The sequence below is a fragment of the Lissotriton vulgaris genome, chromosome 10, assembly GCF_964263255.1.
Source record: "Lissotriton vulgaris chromosome 10, aLisVul1.2, whole genome shotgun sequence".
Classification (NCBI taxonomy): domain Eukaryota; kingdom Metazoa; phylum Chordata; class Amphibia; order Caudata; family Salamandridae; genus Lissotriton; species Lissotriton vulgaris.
The window spans coordinates 429,698,720-429,718,280 of NC_141698.1; the positions used below are offsets into that span (position 1 = coordinate 429,698,720).

Consider the following 19,561-nt stretch of genomic DNA (forward strand, 5'->3'; position numbering starts at 1 on the left):
GGCGCAAAAATACGACAAGATCAGTCTCTTCTGATGAAGCAACTGGAGGAGACTCAATATATATATATGTATGTATGTATGTATATATATATATACATACACACACACACACACACACACACATATATAAATATTATCCTATGCGTGACATGTATATCAGTTACTGCATTGTTTTCCTAGAAGTAATTTGATTAGATTAGATGCATAAATGGTCTCTGTTTTATTTATCTATCACAATACGCAAAAATTATCATAACTATTTAATTTACAAGTGCCTCACTATTAAAATATTTCGAAAAATATAAAATGAAATATAAAAAATTCATTAAAAAAATACACAAATAAATTAGCTTCAAACACAGCAACACTTGAAGGTTTGAGTTCATACCATGCAATGTAAGTCTTGATATATTATCCTCCTTATATGTAACCCCTTTCTATGCAGTCATGCAGTCATGTATCTATATATTTATTACTTCAAGCAAAAAAATATAACAAAAACAAAACAAACTTTGACTTTGTCCAATGCACTACATGGTCTCACCCTATACCTCTCTCAATAGATCATCTACCGCAACTCTCTAACTCATTCCAAAACATATTTCTGCTACTATGATCTCCAAAATAACACTTTCTAGGTTCTTACCTCCTCTATCCCTGCTTGGCTCACCCCAAACCTCATTTTACTACTATGATCTCCCAAACAACCCTTTTTAAATTCTTTCCACATGTATACCTCCTTTGATTCATCCCAAACCTCATTTTACTACTATGATCTCCCACTTGCTAGAGACTCTTTCCTCTCCATCTTTCCTTTTACTCACCCCAAACCTTATCTTACTACTACGATCTCCCAAATAACACTTTCTAGACTCTTCTTACTTCTATCCCTCCATTGTCCTTTTCCATCCAACTTACAAATTTGTATGTCCACTGCTTAAATTAACTCACATTTCCCGATAATAATCCACCACAAATCCTTTTGGGGTTTCCGCAGAAGCATGCTACTCGCTGAGAAGTGCTTAGACGCCCTACCAGGGGATAGTAAGCACTATATAAATACAATTAAAAGGAACATGATGGCTTGGTGTGAGTGTGTGGGGGGGGGACGGTCAGAGAAAGAATTTTTTTGGGCTTCGCTGGCCCTAGGGCGGCGGAGGTGAGAAACACCTGGCCCCTAGTGAGGTGGATTTTCAGATTCACCTCTTTCCAGGCGCATTAGTGCCTCAGGTCGATTGCCAGGCAGGGGAGATGGCCAAGGAGAGGGCGGTAATAGGGGCTGAGCTGAAGATGGCCCAACGGTGAGGCTGCTGTAATCTCCCTGCCCCTGCCTCAGACTGACAGCACAGCATGGGGCACTGTTTCTAGGGGTGTGATGTAGTCTGTCATTTGCCATGGCCAGAACAATAATGGAGAGCTGCAGTGGCCTGGGAGACGCCGGGAATGAAATAAATCAGCCCGCAGAGAGCACAGTAGCCCAACGCCTGACTGCCCGCTTTGCCAATCCGGCCATGATGTAAATTCACACCGCCTTCCGCCCAGCCGCTTTGCCCTAAAATAAAACATGCCAGGGCCCCACGAGGAGGCTGATTGCCGCAGATATCCAATCCAAATGCTTGTTTCTCTAAGACTAGTGCTAGCTAAGCTAGCCCTCAATTTCTCGCTTTAGTGCGGCCTCTTTTTCCCCTCGGTCCGCCTTCCCCTCTTTCTCTTTGCTGTGTGTGCTCTCGGTCCCTATCTCTCTCTCTCCATCTCACCCTCTGCTTGTCTCTCCCTCCTCTCTATTGGTAATGCACTATTTCCCGCTCTGCTATACTTGGGTTTCTCGATCGCTGCTGTATCCGCCCTTCCCCTGCTCTACTTTTCCTGTTCCCCAGCATGAAACTAAAGTATATTCTGTTCAAATGGGCCTCAGCAGCTAACGCGTACTTGGCCCTCAGCACAGTGCCTCGATTTAGTAGAACCGCTGCCACAAAGATAATGTTTATAAATATTAGGATGAACAGAAAATGACCTAATCCAATGATTTGAAACAAAACCACTAGATAAAATTCACCAACCCTCCACTTGGTTGTCCAGTGCCCCACCCCCTTTTAAGTGGGGGTGTCTTATTTAAGAGCAGGACATGGGACGAGGGAGGCGGGTGGACATAAAGTTACTCGTTGAGGTTGAGGGCCCGGTTATTTCACGGTTACGTGAGCTCAGGGCAGCGTTCAATTCTACCCTTCAGCCCCGTTGAGTCTCCTCCGTATCATCAATCTCTGCTACAGGCGCACGAACCCATCAGACTATTTCACCAGCTTTCATGAGTTGCCCGGGTGACAAATGAGAACTGTTTAAGGCATTATCCAGGCAAAGTATGTACAGATTCCTCAATTATCACGAGGACAACGTGTAATAGTGGATATTAGCAACTGCGCCAGAGATCAGTGTGCAGGCTGGAATTAGACAGGGGTTCTGACCTTGACAGGACCAAACGTACGTGTATCCGCTCTATTAATTCCTGTCTTAGTTTCACAGAGGGTGGGGGTGGGGGAGGGGGAGGGGGGGTGTGGGGGGGGAGGGGGTTTGCTCTTCCACAGAATTATTTGGCTTGGCTAACCTCCCATGTCAAACACAGTCCGTGTCGTTAAGACATCACACAAACGTATCACTGAGGAGAAAGGTGCAAGTAGGCAAAATGTACCTTTCATGCTTTAAAAAAAACACAGATTGCCATTTTCATGCGATAACACCGCTCTGGGTCAGCGCAGAGTTGCCCGTTTCAACACTAAGAATTAAAGCTTTTAAGAAAATCGTTTGGTAGAAGTTCCAGAACCATGCGCTAGATGGCAGGGTTACCAAGGACTGTGAATGGATGAGGCTCGCTGAAAGCCTGACCGATGTATTAAAGCTGTAGAAAACAAGCATTGGCATAGCCAATTGGTCTCGCCTTGTGGTAGTAGGTTGACCATAATTTTAAAGCCAAAAACCGGGACATTTCCCAAAAATAGAAGAACGACTACAGGTATTAAATCTATGATTTTCACTAGATCCAAAGCTTCTGCACTAGGGTTCTTGGAAGAATTGAAAGCCCTTAGACGAGAGTGCCAGAGGCAAGAGCGAAAATGGAGGGCTAATCCTATAGCAGAAGAGAAAGGTAAACACAAAGATGTGTTACTTATAAATAAATCTGCAATTGCCTCAAGCCAAATTCCCTTTTTACATTAGCAAAATTAGTACTGCCACTAACACTCCCAATTAATTATTCAATGTGGTCAAAGATCTTTCCATACAGCTGACTCAGCAACCCATGGGTATCTCTGAAGGTTTTGGCAATAGTGTTGCAGCATATTGCAAAGACAAGTTCTTAAAGATCTATTCCAAGTTCACATGTTGGAGGAAGAGCCTCCCTCTGAATTGGCAACAGAAGATTCTATAGGTTATTATGCTCTCCCTGATATGTCTGCTTTCACTCCAGTCTCCTTGTTTAAAGTAGAATATCTTTTTATGCGCTTAAAATCAGGATCACCAGACAATCTCTGTCCTCCTAGAATTCTTTCTGGACCCGATTGCGCCTTTCCTGTCAAGAGTTTTTACACCGGTATTGTCTATGGGAGAATTTCGTCAAATGTGAAAGGAGGCAGTAGTCATCCCTGTCCAAAACAAGCCTAAGGGGGATGCAGAGGATCCTGAAAATCTGCACCCTATTCTGCTGCTGCCTGCACCCGCAAAACCATTAGAAAATGTTTAAACCAGGAACTGGTTGAGTTCATAACTGCACATGATCTTTTGGATCCCTCACAAAATGGATTTTGCAGCAGTCATAGCACTGAGTCGGCATTGGTTGTTGTTGCAAATTCTATACTCTGCCAGGTGGATCAGGGAGGACCTGCCATTCTGGTAATGCTGGATCTGTCAGCTGCATTCAATACAATATCCCCATCCCGCCTAGTGCAAAAACTGCATCAGTCAGGGGTGAGGGATACAGCTTCGGACTTTTTAGAGTCCTTTCTGAGTAATAGGAACTAGCCAGCTGTGGCAAGTTCAGGGCTGGACTTTTCCAGCTTCCCTGCGGGTCCAACAGGGGTCCTCCCTCAATCCGATCCTTTTTATCATACACGTTGCCCCCTGGCCAGTTTGGTGAGGTCTTTTGGCTTTCAGGTGTGGTCTTAAGCAGACAATACGCAAATCATTGTTTCCTTAACTGATGATTTGCCTGGGACAGCTGACAAGTTGCCACTCTGCATGGTCTGTGCCAGTACCCGGACGAAGGAAAATCATCTGAAAATAAATGCTGATAAGACAGAGATCCTGGTTTTTGGAGCACAGCAATCAGCATGGTCGGCAATCCGGTGGCCTGAGATGTGTGGTCCATTACATACCCTGTGACCTCAGCCAAAAATGTAGATGCCGTTTTTGTCTATTCTCTCATTTTTGATACACAGGTAAATAGAATTGTAAGCTCCTGGTTTGATATCATCAAAATCCTTAAAAAGCGATTTCCATTCATTCCGGCGGATCTTAGAGTGGCAATGGATATTGCTCTAATATCGCACCTTGATTATTGCAACGCCTTATATTTAAGCATCAATGCGTCCTCGCTCAACAGACTGCAAGTTATTCAGAATGCAGTTGCCCACCAGGTTCTGTATGTCCTCAAACATCTCTCAGTAAGGGAGGATATGCGCTCCCTTCACTGGCTTCCTGTTAGAAAGCATGTGACATTCAAGGTGCTCTGCATGGTATTTTAGGCTCTGAACCAGCATGGGTCTATGCCTCTGAGAACATCTTTTCATTTGTACACCCCCAAAAGACATCTTAGGTCATCTTCCCTTCGGACGGTAACTATTCAAAAATTTTGGAAACCTCCTTTCCTTAAGCGGCTGCCAAACTGTGAAACACCCAACCCAGCCCACTCATATTGCTAGTCTGGATTATTTTGCTGCCTTTTGAAACCAATTGAAAATGTTGCTCTTTTCTCTTCCGTAATGGCATGTTTTCTTTTCTCTTGAATTTAGTGGATGCTTCTTTCTGTTGCTTACTAGTGCTTGGACGCCTTGGCATAATGATTTTTGTAAGTTTGTTTCCATTTCCATTGCAAACTAGGCAGAATTATGGTATCATGTTTAGGAACACAATCACATTTCAGTGAAAAATCACAAAGTTGAAAGATCACCCTAGGAGCAACATCAGCAAGAGTATCAAAACACTTTCAGGCGCCAAAAGACTTTTTAGAGCAAACAGCATATTTAGGTGCAATGTGCAAAATCACAAGTGTGTACAATTCGATACAACATCACTTGGTATTGTCACATTAGGTGTAAAAGGTGTGGACCTGGTTCTACCCTAGGAGCAACATCAGCAAGAGTATCAAAACACTTTCAGGCGCCAAAAGACTTTTTAGAGCAAACAGCATATTTAGGTGCAATGTGCAAAATCACAAGTGTGTACAATTCGATACAACATCACTTGGTATTGTCACATTAGGTGTAAAAGGTGTGGACCTGGTTCTACCCTAGGAGCAACATCAGCAAGAGTATCAAAACACTTTCAGGCGCCAAAAGACTTTTTAGAGCAAACAGCATATTTAGGTGCAATGTGCAAAATCACAAGTGTGTACAATTCGATACAACATCACTTGGTATTGTCACATTAGGTGTAAAAGGTGTGGACCTGGTTCTACATCTTCGTTGATTTTCATCAGCGCATTAATAATTCCCTGCTGCTTGTGTGGACCCCAGACAAAAATTATGTGTAGCCCTTCTTCTACAGAAACAACATTCCAGAATGTCTTTATCCGTGAAGTCAGGCATAATCAAAAATTAATGGATGTCTATCAGACTTGTCATTTTTCTCTGGAACATCCATAATAATGATTCAGAATGTCCATTTAGAGCTGAATTGTTGCATCAGATAAGCAAAACACCTTTAAAACATGGTGCATATGAGGGTAAAAATGCAGCTTGATCGGCTTACATGAAGAGTAGAGAAAAAAAGAGGCCTGTCCTTGTAAGAACCTGGGTGTCTCTCTTGCCTACAATGCATTATACTGGAAGTTGCCACCCCTAGCCAGTTTTTCCCAGGTTTTAAAAGAAGGATCCCTGAACAACTGTGAAGATCACACTTCTGAAAAGCTTACTATTTTTGGGTCAAGAAATTATTTTTATCCTTTTCACTCAAAGTTCTCTAATATCTCCTGTCAAGCAAAGTTAAGGGATTTTTTCCTTACTCAACTATAATTTTCAGTCTGAACACCATCCCTTCCTGTGGAAGGAAGAAGTTATAGATGCCCATAAGTTCTGTGTGGTTTGCCTCCCTGTCTCTCAATCTCTAAAAGAGTGCAGCATTTGTAAAACATGAATGTCAAAGAGAACACTCAAAAAGAGGGAAAGCATCAAGCTCAGGGGCAAGATGCAGGACACAAAGGCAGAGGAAGCGAGGAAGAAGAGGCGAGAAAGATCTCTTTCCCACCCAGCCTCTTTAAGTGTGTCACCTTCTGAAAAAGACTCACACAGAGAGAGAACTAAAGAAAAGAGGTCCAGTGGACAAGCATCTGCACCATTCTCTCCGTTACGGAACGGCAAAGCCGAAACATTTGGGGTTGCCATCGAGTGGCTCTGCTCCATCATGTTCTCCGTCTCCATTGAGGGATGGATCAACAGCGACTCTACCTCGACTCAGTCATTCCAAGTCTTCAACGTCAAGACATTTAAGGCTGATGGTGAGAAAAACACCTTTGCTATTGAAACATAATGGTCATTCAACGACAACCTCTCAGACGTGATCAATGATAAATCATCACAGCTGTCTGAAGCCAGACCCAAACTGTCTGTTGCAAGATCTACAAAAGAAGCTCACAAAAGGCGGGGAAAAGAGGTTGGCAGCATCTTGGGAACAGGCTGCTGGGCTAATTCTGGCTTAGTCTGTGGGTCACAGGCTGCCTTCACTTCCTCATCCTAATTGGCTACTCTTACCCAAAAACACCAGCCAAGACAATGGTAGAAAAAAGAAACAGTTTTCTTGGGAGTGTAACACTTTAAGAAGAAAAGCATGGTGTGTGCGGCAGTGTACTAATTGTGGTCTATGTTCCTAGAACTGGAAATCAAAGATGAAACCCATATACAAATTTTTCAATCTATCTTGGTACTAGTCATATTGGAACCATCCACATCTGTTCTTTAACCAAGAGATGCATTGCTGTAAAATGTACTTCAGCTGTTAGCTGCACTACTACTCAATGCAGAGCTCTATAAGGGCATTTCAGCAATGTCTAGAAAGTGTAAATCTGGGATCCACTGCGGCAAATGAACATTTCTTGTTACGTTATTAAGTCCCACAAGGATCACGTTTCCCTTTATTTCTTTTGTGGATAGGAGAAATATGTGGTCAGTTAAGTGGTTCGGTTTCAGCATATCATAACAGGGGAAAGTTAAACATATAACAACCCTGACAAAAGTGAGGAGCTCTTAAGAACTTACCTTGCTCACTTGTTGTGCTGATATCCTGCTGCACACCATCTGGAGAGGGTACTTTCCTAAGAGATCAGAACAAAAGAACCAGGAGGCAAAATGATCAAACATTAAGAATGTCCTATTGTACAGTGTATTTGATATAAAGCAGAAGAGAATAGCTGAGTGTATGTTTACGCAAACCTTTTAATGCAGACTGCATGTTTAGTGCGACCTATTCTCCTGCCTCTGCACAATGTTTCACATCCTCTCCATCACTGCCGCCTCTACCCCAATTTCTGAAAGGGAGCAGCAAATGTGCCTTCATTTAATGAACTGAATTAGACAGTCTTCCAATTAATTGTAGACCCCACACTTTTGTTTTTAATTGATGTAGTGGGAATAGTTTTTGGGAAAGTCACCCTTGTTCATATTAAGATGCTACTAGGAGAATGTCATTATGTCCCTTTTTCAAGAATTTAATGAGTGGTTTAGTACCCTGAAACAATCTTCTAGACTGCATTTGATTCTCATGAAATAGGTCCTGGTTTAAAAGTCAAGTCTATTTCTAAACTTTGCAGATTTGATGGATGCCTTTAGTTTGATGATTGGCAGCTCTGTCTGAGCAGCACACTGAAATTAATGGTGCCACAGCAAAGCTCCTCCATCCACTTTAAAATAAAGTCATGTCAAAGCTAGTATTGGGTGACGTGTGGAAAAGACACCATGGTTTTGTCCTGGCACCAAAGCTCTTTAATATGTTATGTAATGACCTCCCTACAGGAGGTGCCCATAAGGGGCCATATTCCTAGTCTTATCATGCTATGCACTGGTGTGATGTTTGTTGACCAGCACAGAGAATGCATTCCATGCATTACCAAGTGTGTTTATACACTTCTACAGTGAAACACTACTCAGATCCCAGTTAGTTCAGCGTTGCTGTTTGACGGACGTTTCTACCATCTTCTTATCCACATACCCTCTATGTGGAACTACCCACCAGTCAGTGGGACTCACTTCACACTGACCATGAATACAATTCAAGCAAGCGAAAGTTGGCTAGGTTATGTGTGCCTGCCATGAGCAGATCTATTTACTGGATGACCAATAATGCATTTTTTCTCAGGACCAAAGCCTGATGGGGCACATATTGAAAGATATTAAGACAGGAGAAAGATAATCTATGGTGAAAAACAATGTAGAATAATGTAGAACATTAGAGCATAAAAAGCATCACCAAATCGAATGTTTCGGTTATATGAATCGGAGCAAAATCTATTTGACTTTGATGAATGAAATAACTTCTCCAAGTACGGTGGTCTGAAATCCTACCACATTTGCCAGTTCCTATAGAAGCTCATGGTACTGTGTAGGACCAAAGCAAATGTCTGGAATGAATGTTGGCAAGTGAGATCAAGGAAGAAGCTTGCACAAAGTGCAAATATTTTATTTACAAAAATGGATTCAACTGTTATAAGGTTGGAGAGAGAAAGGATTAATAAATAGGAAACACCAAGCCTTAGCACGTAGCTATTTGAAATGTATTATGGGAACTAATTTAACTCTTGACGCGGATCTTTCTAGGGGCAGAGTTTGACCATGTGCATGATAGAATTGTGCATGGGGGTAGGAACGAGGCATGAACCTGGTGATAGAGTTAGTTACACCAGAGTTTGCACCAGATTGGAAGTGCTGTAAAGAAGGAACATCTCTTCAGTATGATAAGTTTAAAAGGTAATTAAAGAAAGCAGAACCAATAAAAAGTAAATTGGTAGTAGATTGGAGTGGAATTTTATAAACTACTATATAGAAAGACCACTGCAAATAATAAGGCAACTAAGAAATCACATGTTCAACAAAACAATGTAAAGAGTGGAACTTTTATGTACAAAATACCAAAATTGCATTTGTAAGGTCAACTATCTTAGTGGTCATCTTACCTGGGGTGGGTGGAGATTGAGTAAATTGGTGAAATGTCCTAAAGTAGAGTAAGCAACGAAATCCCTAGTGCCAGCGGCCATCATACACCTCCTTCTGAGTCAAGGAGCAATGGCACAGCCAACCTCCTACCTCCCTCTCATTCTACAACCCGTTTTGTTAACAGTCTACTATCAACTACACTCTCTTCTGAAATTGCAAACTCACCAGGCATACTCCCTGCTAATGCCAAGTTCTTGCGCTTTCCTCAGATTAAGAAAAGCCTACACCCCACTATATCTACTTTAAACTCTCACCTAACCTATAATATTGTATAGTCCTAGGAAAATAATTTGTCCTATGGGATAGCAAAAAAAAAAAACATAACATTCTCGTGATAGTAAGGCAAATACCCCAAAAGGAGCACAAGCATATCACACATAACGGTGTGGCTTGGACCAGTCTTTCATTTGTTCCTGATCTACAGACAAACACAATATCAAAGACCTGAATTCTGACTGGAGTGCTCTGACAACTACTTTGCATGTCACAGTACCCTGCAGGTCCAGGAAGTACCAAGATACATGGAAATGCTGCAGACTTTTTTTGTTTCATTAAGAGTTGAAAGCATTCAAAATCTTTGAATGAAACTGAGGAAAACAAGTCTTTGCCAAGCAATTGGATCCTGAATTACTGATTCTTAGCTGCTCTTATTTCCTAGTGGACCCTTTGTGTCCAAATTGTAATGCCTACTATCTTTAACAACATCTTGCTACCAAATAGCAGTAACCACGGGTATTGGTAACTCCAGATGGAGAACTTAATAAGAGCATTACTGCAGCATTCATCATGAGGCCCTTACACCCAAGCCTTCTCTTTAACATCACATCACCAGAAAAATGCACTTCATGCACTACTTGGAAGAGCAAACTATATTACTCAGACATTCAAGAGTAGGAAGACAAAATAGCAAGAGACGTACCCACTTTGAACAATAAAGGAACTAGTTGTAAGGTAACACCCTGCCTGTGAGCTAAACCATGCTCCATTGCTGCAGTGAAGTACCAAGTAAATGAAAAATATGTTTAAGGAAAGAAAAGACAGTGGAAAGCCTGGAGCACATATAAAACAGCAATCTGTGAGACCGTTACAATGGGATGGGAAGATGAGAATTTGCTGTACAACACATCAATGTAACCTAGTATGGCCCCATATTTAAAAGGGTGCTAAAAGAATGTCCCCCTTACATTTATTCTACTCCCTTTTTAATCAAGATTTACCATGCTCCGAGAAGACGGTGACAGCGCCTTAACTGCAGTTCCAGTAGAGCATTCTGTTCTTCACATTCTTCCAGTGCACAATTCAGTACAGAAAGTAACCTGCATTGAACAGAACAAAGAACATGTTCACGTCATTCGTTACAGCTAGCAGAAAAATTTCCATTCTTGAAAAAATAAGCAATCTCACAACCAAGCAAAGAGTTTGTAAATGAGAAACACAGGTTGTTGATATAAAATGAAGCCACACAGGGAATACATAATTTATTTCACACTAATTGTATTTTGGGGAGGTGAGTGGGGGAGGGAATGTTCAGTTTATGGCCCAGTAAAAAGGTATCACTGATGAGGTTACTTGTTACACAATGACTGGTGCTAGGTCTCTGGTCAGATCTACAACAAGACAGAAATCACAGGTACAAATGACCAACCAAAATGGAACCTTTCAGTGGCAATACGTTTTATCAGTCAAACCATGGTGACATCTGATTTGCATTTTTCCCTGCTTTGGAGCGCCTCGTGGCATTCATATAGTCAATTTAAATAAAATATCTTATCAATTATGTATTTGCTTTCGTTCATTATTTGGTGTCATGTGTTAAAATAAGTTAATAGTGCATCAGTTGCTCATATGTTATTCGTTCAAGGGCATGACTGATAAAGTACAGTAGAAGTGGCCATATGTGCAGATGAAATTCACATGTTTCTTTTTATCACCTTACATCACAAATCCTGTTTTTCTCATAATAATGCTGTGAAATTATAAATACATTTAATGTACAAGCATCTTCTTGAGATAAGATGTTCAGGCTGCAGGTTCAGCATGGAAGCTGCAAACGAAGCTCTACGTTACTTGAAAGTAACGTAGAGGTATAAGTGGGTGTTAGCTGTCACTTTCTCAAGCAAAGCATGATAAACAAAAAGAGAAACTGATGTTGCTTGCTGCCGTGTAAGGTATGTGTGTATAGAGACAATCTAGGAAACTCGTTATTATGGCATTTTTTTTTGCTATATTAGACATTAGCCTAAGGCTAGGAAGGGTGTGTTTCCAATACAGATTGATTCCACCAATGATTTGACTTAATGACACCATCCGATAGGTTGCTAATAAAAGAAAGTCTCACACTTTTGCTTTTGACCACTATTTTGTATTTCTGCAATAATGCTCACTCATATAATCTGCACCAGAACCAGGTATTTAAACTTAATAAAGGTTGTTATTAATAGCTAGTATCGATCTCGTGTGTGTCCATTTTTTGCAGAAAGGGCCTCATGAACTCAATAATATAATCCTCCGTCTCCAACAGGAATTATCAGTGTCCAAGTAGCCAAGTAAGTTAAGAGAAATGCATGGGTCATAGCCGGTCTGTCTTTGCTGCTTCTGTTGGCAAGTTAATGCATACCTGGGCATGCTAGGGAGGTGTGAAAGTCAACCTGGTCTTTACCCCTCCCTAGGGGATTTCTAGAAAAGTATCGACAACTCAACCCACATGGCCTTCGGCAGATACACGGGAAAAAGCGGTCTAAGAAAGGCATCAAAACGACTGATTATGGACTTACCTACAAATAATAAGGCATTAATCTGATCTGCCCCAAAACATTGTGCCCGACAGAGTCCCCATTCAAAAGTTGGTGCATTTGTGCTCCGATTTGCTGCCTTAGTTTTAATGTTTATTTTAAAAGGGCCTCTGCTGAGCTGTCAGCGGAAGTCACTAGTGTCTACTTTTAACAACCAAACTTTACTGCTCCTACGTTCTGCAAATTAAAAACTGAATTGATAGCAACAATTAAAAAATATATTACATTGATTGGGAGATAGCTTCCTTAACTTTTTCACAAATGGGAATTACAACTTAATGCCTCCAAATTCAAACCTGGAATATTTTGCAAACGGGTTAATTTACTGTGAAGAATAAGTGCCTTAATTGTGTCTTACACTCATAGCTCGAACCACATGATTGAACCAAGAAATATCAGGTAGATTCATCAAAGACCTGTTTTGCAAGTCTTTAATAGCGATTCATAAGGAATCGCTATTACAGACTCGCAAAACGGGATTCATGTAGGAATCGCAAAATAAATTGCGATTCCTACACATTCCTTATTTGCGATTTGCAAATTGCTAATCGCAAATAAGGAATAACTACCCATTCATTCCTATGGGCCTTATTTACGATTAGCAATTAGCTAATCGCAAATAAGATAGCGATTTTAAGGGTGCCAGGGGTGTCCAAAGGACACCCTGTAGCACCCCTGAAATGCAAATTTACACAGGTGTTGCACACACACATGTCCAAAGAACATGTGTGTGTGTAACATGCAACAGAGAAAAAAGCACAAAAGTGCTTTTTTCTATTTTTTCGCAATTTACCACGAAGTCAGACTTCGTGGTAAATAGCGACCAAATATTGCGAATTCGCAATTTCAAATTGGTTAATGAATTGCATTTACGGAATCTCTAATAGAGATTCCTTAAATCCAATTCCTCTCAAATATGTGATTTCGCAAATAGCGATTTTTGCGTTTGGGATGATGAATCCCAAATGCAAAAATTGCATTCGCAAAGGGCCAGATTCTCAGAATCTGGCCCTTTGCGAGCGCAATTTAGCTTGATGAATCTACCTGTAAGTGCCTTAATTGCAGCATCTCGGGCAGTCCACGAAGCCCCGGTATTTAATCATGGAAATCGAAGCGAGTTGGAACATTGGCGCTGGAAACCTTTTGCCTGGGCTAATGGGGCTACCGTTTCAGATGAGAGCAATAGAACCCCAGGTCAAAGTTATCGCAAAGCTACTGTCAGCAACTTGCTCACCCTTACCCATGGCAGTATTTCCAGCTCTCTGTCCCTCTCTTTCCCAGTCATTGCGGAGAGGCCCTACTGGACTACGGTCTGATCGAATCCCAGCACAGTGCTTTTAAAAGTGGTGAGAATGATGCCATCCTTTGATCCACCATGGCTGTAGCATTACAAGCAACTTTGAAATGTACATGTGGAAGCGTTATGCTGAATTCCACCCAGACAAGTCAACTAAGCCAACTATGCCCTGAGAAGAGTTTTGTAGGAGACACTTGTGGGTCAGCAAGCACTGGGAAGGTCACATTTTGCCAATTAAGACTAAACATAGCTTTGAGGAATGTCTAGCAGCAGTTCATTCAATCTACACAAAGAGCTGCTTTTTCTGTCAATTAACAAACATCAACCTGCATTTTGTACATTTACTGGCACAAGAAGGAAGGAGCCATTCCTAACTGACTGATGTTTTTGTGGCTCAATCAAGCACTTCCTATTTTCGTTCGTTCGAAAACTTTTATTCGATTAACATTTAGATAATCATGAAAAGTACATCATACAATTTAAATACAGTTACATAAAATCACATTATTACATTACAAAATAGCATATAAAAAGACTTTACATAAAATCTATATACAAATTATTTCAGATAAGCATAAATTCAGTAAGACATTAGCCCCATTTTACTGCGAGTCGTTAGACATGATTTTAGAAAAAGAGCTACGTTCTTTGCCACATATTGTGAGTCTAACAGCTGGAGTGCCAAAAATGCTGGACGACAGGTCCTCAACCCCATTTGGCGCAAGAGTGGAATAATCCAATACTTGCGCGCTTGTTCATAGTATCGACAAAACAGAATAAGATGGATAGTCGATTGGGGAGAGACTTGGTCAAAAGGACATTTGTTTAGGTCATGGGACCAATTTGACACAGTGGGGAAAGTGACAAGACGAAAAAATAGATTAAAACGAAACCTAGTTAGTAAATATTTTTCGTAGTTGGATAGGTAAAAGGTAAGGTAGGGCTGGATACCAGGGGAAACTTGGACCATCAGTACTTGCACATTAGTTTGCTTGGTTACTTCACGAGAGAAGCGTAATTCCCTTAGATGGTTAAGACATAGGTTTTTCAAAGCACTTCTGCTAATATCAACCAACGAGGAAGGCTCAGTGAAGTATTGTGTGCGGTTCAGGTCCTCTAAGAAATTAAAAACATACTTTAACCATGGAATTTTCTTCCAGCACACCATGTTTAAGCAGTCAGAAATCAAGGAGCGTGCTAGGTGGCATTGTGGCTTGTTCCAGATACGGTGCCATAAGAGAATTGGCTGACATTTGATGTTATCTGAAAGATAGTCAATGCCAAGCTCGATATGGCAACCGTAAATTGGAGCACTATGTGGAAGTGCCAGTAGGTATTTTAAGAAGCCATTTTGGACTTTTTGCAATTCGTCTGTGGGTACATAGCCCCAGACGCCTGTGCCATATGTTGCTATGCTGTGGCATTTAGCATGATAAATTTTAAGCAACTCAGATGGGGCAGGTTTGCCCAATTTCCTAGAAAAAGAGACAAGCACCGAAGTCGCTCTCTGGTAGAGCAGCTTCCTGCTTGCCGTCGCTCTTTTCCAAGATAATTGGTCGTCAATTAAAATACCTAAGTAAGGGTATTCCCTAGCTCGTTCTAGTCTGACTTGCTCAATATAAAGAGGTTTAGGATTCTTTACCTTGAGTCCTGTATACATAACAAAGGTTTTGCTTTTGTTCACTTTTAACCCCAGAGAGAGCATGAACTGGCAATATTTATCCAGTTTTTTTTGTAGCTGAACTAGTGTTCTGGCTAGTATGACGGAGTCGTCAGCATAGAGTAATGCAGGGATGGGGCGATGGTTAATAGTAGGTAGGTCCTGGTTACTTGCTAGCATGGCTGTTTCCAGCCCGTTAGTGTATAGGTTAAACAAGAAGGGAGCCAGGACACAGCCCTGCCTGACTCCTCTTGTAATTGGAAATGAGGGTGAGAGTTCTCCGCCTATCCCGTATCTTACACAGGCCGTAGCGTCGGAGTAAAGCTCACGTAGAAACTTGATGAGTGAGGGATCAACACCCAACTCTTCTAGGATGGACCACAACCTGGCATGTATCACGCAGACGAACGCCGCGCTAAGGTCGACGTAAACCAGGTATAGGTTACCCCCTTTTGCCCCCACATACTTGCCTATTAGAAGGGTTAAATTTAGAGCCTGTTCAACAGTACCAAGCCCCTCCTGGAAACCATACTGGTAGTTGGTCACGATGTTGTTCTCTGACGCCCAATCCTGAAGACGTTCCAGGATCAGGCGTCCTGCGACCTTCCCCATGGAATCCAGGAGGGAGATAGGCCTGTAACAGGCTGGATTGTTTCGATCACCCTTCCTATTTACTAGTTGTAATACAGAATTTCAGAAGTGGTGGATTGTGTTGGTTCTTCTCTTATAAAGCACAGGAGACTGAAGGTTCCTACAGCCTCCGTTACATTTCTTGACAATCTTTATTAGAGTTGTGGTGAGCTGTTTCCTACGATGCTCTCGAGCTTTCTACAACTGTGTAGATCTAAATTGAAGATGGCTGAATTCAATAGGGCTAATGCTGCTGTAAGCCGGTTGTTGCACCGCCTATACGGTGCAGGTAGCATTAGTATTAAAGAAGATCGATGGTTGTTTTGGGGCTTCGGTCTGTGCAATATCGAACATGGATTACAGGACTGGAAGATGATTTCCATTTAGCTGTTGAATTGTGGTGAAATCGTCCCAGTGGCCTTAGGTAGATTAACACACATGAATCGAAAGTGTGTAATCTTTACAGAGACAAGCCAGCTGATTATCTGGCTGCCAGGTGCATCACTGGGAGAGATAGTTTGATGGTGAGGCTTTCTAGTAAGGCCTTAGTACCAGATCATTAGAAGAAATCTGGAAGGGCGTTTCATGTCGGGGACTGGTGGTCAGCTGTAAAAGACTTCCATTTGCATCGACCACTTGCCAATTATGAAGTAGGAATATTGTTGGGGAGGAAGTTGGGAGGCAGGAGGAAACAGAGGCTTCTAACAGCTACCTATTTGGTCAAAGGGTAAAGTGTAAGAGCAAAGGGTTGGAAAGTGTGATGCCTGGTAAACGTTTGTTAGCAGCCTTGTATATTCTCTTTTCTTGAGGTGTTCCATGCCTCTCATCCACAACCTGGTTTACCTGCTGTTTAAGTTATTTGTGACAAAGGGCTTTTCACAATCTAAGATGGAAGGTCTCTACAAATTTGCTACCCGTTTTTCTTCTTGCATATTTGGACTACAAACTGCATGATATTGCGAACAAAATGCACATTGTGTACCACTGTTATTGATTTGTATCTGGATAAAGTTATAGTTGATAAAAAATTGTGTTTAGACATACCCTGGAATATTAACATCTCTATAGCTTAATCTGCAGAACATAAATGCTGCTATTGGAGTGGATAAATCTGCTTCAATTTGAGAAAGAATTGTAAGAGACAAAAAAACTAATGTTTAGAGTGTGTTGGAAGTTCATTAATGGAACTGATTTAATATTTGTTAAATGGTAACAGAATTTTGAGAGAAAATTAAATGTAGAATTTTCTTAACTAAAAAGATGTATTCAGCTTAGGGCATCTAGAGTAAAATGCTTTCAAAGGGAGCAAACATGTAAATTTCATTCCTGCTAACAGAAATATTGAGCAGCAGAGTAATACAAAAATAAACTATGCATATTTATTTTATAAAACCATGTTTTCTTGTAGATGCGAATTTGTATAAATGAAAACAATATTTTAACTACAAGGCCTCTCCCATAATCATACTGCGACAAAAGCACTGTTATGGGCAAGTTACTCGTGGTTTGTGCGTTAAACCCTTGAAAGAGCTCTGTGTATCCTTTACTTGATGTTTAATTCTTTTGGGGATTTTTGCTTGATTATAAGTAGCAAAGCAAGACATAAGACCAATACACCATTTATATGTTTGAGTGGCTCTGTTTTCTCTTGTCTTTCAATTCAAAGATCCATCGCAATGGGAAAAAAGAATTCCAAATATGTGGAAACAGCTAAAAGTTATTTAATAAAGCAAAATATGGGGTCATTGTTAAGCAAGTCCGGATAAAAAGAAAATTCAATCATGTCCGGAAATATGGAGAAATTATATTAGACATTGTTTTATTCATATCTGGAACTAAACAGAGTATGATTCTGTCTACTAGCTTATTTTCAATAGCTGTAGTGTACACGTTCTTACATTTTAATATCAGACTGTACTACTTAATAACACATGTGCGTCATTGTAGAACTGTAATCCATCAGTGCCTGTTACATGTTAATGGGATTTAGATTACATTTACTCAAACTAAGCCATCTTTCTTTCTCTCCTTAATCCGTATTGTTTATTGGATGTTACCCCATACTTCAAGGTTCATTTTATATGTATTCAAGTTTATGAATCTTCAAATTGCGGTTCTCTGAAGTCTAGTTATTTTCTAAACATTTTCCAATTGAGCAGACTAACAAAACAGTATTACATTACAATTCTTTCTTAGCATTGTGCTGTGCGTTGGAAAGGCAATAATATTTAAAAATAAATATATCAATAACAGGGGAAGAGGGGTTCACCACTTTAAAATGTTTTATTACTTATAACCATGGGATGCTAAACACCTTCCTATATTGAACTATAATAGGCTAAATGATTGCTTGAAATCCTAATATGTACATGCAATATCAAGAGAGAAGAGTACAACCAAATGTTGGTTGTGTTTAAGTCAAACATCCTAGGACCGGTTTCTAGTGGTGTGGATTGCAAAAAAACGATGGATTTAGGCCCAGATCTCTGTACTGGGGTGAATGTATGACATTGTTCTGCATTCTGTCCATCAACTGTTGTTTTTGCATTTGTCACCCTGAGTGGGACGGGTATGCTCAGACGTGAGTCCTGTGCTCTCCACACCACTGGAGTCAAGCTATCCTGGCTGATGACGGCTGAAAGCCAGAAACCGGTCCTAAGATGCTTGATTCCGGTCCAGGGAAGACAGGGCTTGGCAGTTCGGGCTGGACTGTTCCCATGAGGCACAGGGTCAAGGCTGATTTGCATATGGCCATGTCTGAACTGGGGTGGTGTGGAGTGCAAAATAACGATGGATTTTGGCCCAGATCTCTGTTCTGGGGTGAATGTATGACATTGTTCTGCATTCTGTCCATCAACTGTTGTTTTTGCATATTTCTTGTCGGAAGGCTGAATTCTAATGCCAAAGTAGGCTATTCTGCGTGAGCGCAGGAATGAGGGTGTAGATTCTCCAGAGACTCAATAAACTGCAACATTCAATATGTGAATGTGCACCAGAAAGTCAGGATTAGAGTTCAGCTAGGACATGGTTACCATCTGAACCAACACAAAATGGGGAAAGGAGGGAGAGACAGGTGGTACAAGACGTGCACCCGTCTCTTCACAACATTATTACGGAAACAAACGGTTTCTTAAAAACTGCCCTCACCCACTAGGTAGTGGCATGCTTCATCATAGGGCTGCTACAACATCCCTGCGCTCACCAACGCCTGGGATGCAGCAGAGGGAGGAGAAGACAAAAACAAACATAAATGTGTTGGGATCTTGTGCAGTAAATGTTAGACAGTGTAGTACGGAATCTATAAACGAACTTAGAGATACCTTCTATCAAAATGTATTCTAAGGTTCCCTGGTTTAGGATTTTAAATGTAAATAAGCGGGCAAGGTACTGGGGAAAATTAGGGCCCCCTTCTTCTATACTGCTTGTTATATCAACATGTTCCAGCCGTCTAAATCGCCCCAAACGGGGTCATTAAGGCCTTCCCCAGGAATAGCGATCCCTGGGATGTAACACTCCCTTTCTTAGTTATTTACCAAACCTTCAAGGGAATGTTTATGGTTTAAATGTGATAAAGGAAATTACAAACAATGACCTGGCTTGTCATTTTTTGTGTAGACACTCGTGTGTTACAGGTATCATCTGTGTAGATGGCTCGCAATGAAGCACAAGCAGGAGCATCCACCTGTAGTCACACGTTCTTCAAGGGTTTGGATGCCACTCTGTCAGTACTGCTCGCCGTTCCGTGTAGACACAGAATTTGCAATTTCATTTA

At 41.1% G+C, this 19,561-nt stretch overlaps 1 protein-coding gene across 3 annotated transcripts in view; it reads right to left on the reverse strand.

The window, feature by feature from the left end:
• The window catches only part of TEDC2 (tubulin epsilon and delta complex 2), a 334,684-nt gene that overhangs the window by 282,362 nt on the left and 32,761 nt on the right, over nucleotides 1-19,561 (reverse strand). For 2 of the 3 annotated variants that reach the window (XM_086941286.1, XM_086941285.1), the window contains exons 3-4: nucleotides 10,628-10,726; nucleotides 7,461-7,516 (exon numbers count right to left, since the gene is read on the reverse strand). In XM_086941286.1, coding sequence (XP_086797412.1) covers nucleotides 7,461-7,516; nucleotides 10,628-10,726 — 155 coding nt within the window. Of the gene's footprint in view, nucleotides 1-7,460; nucleotides 7,517-7,634; nucleotides 7,730-10,627; nucleotides 10,727-19,561 lie in introns of all 3 variants that reach the window. The other variant, XM_086941287.1, reaches the window with a different exon arrangement.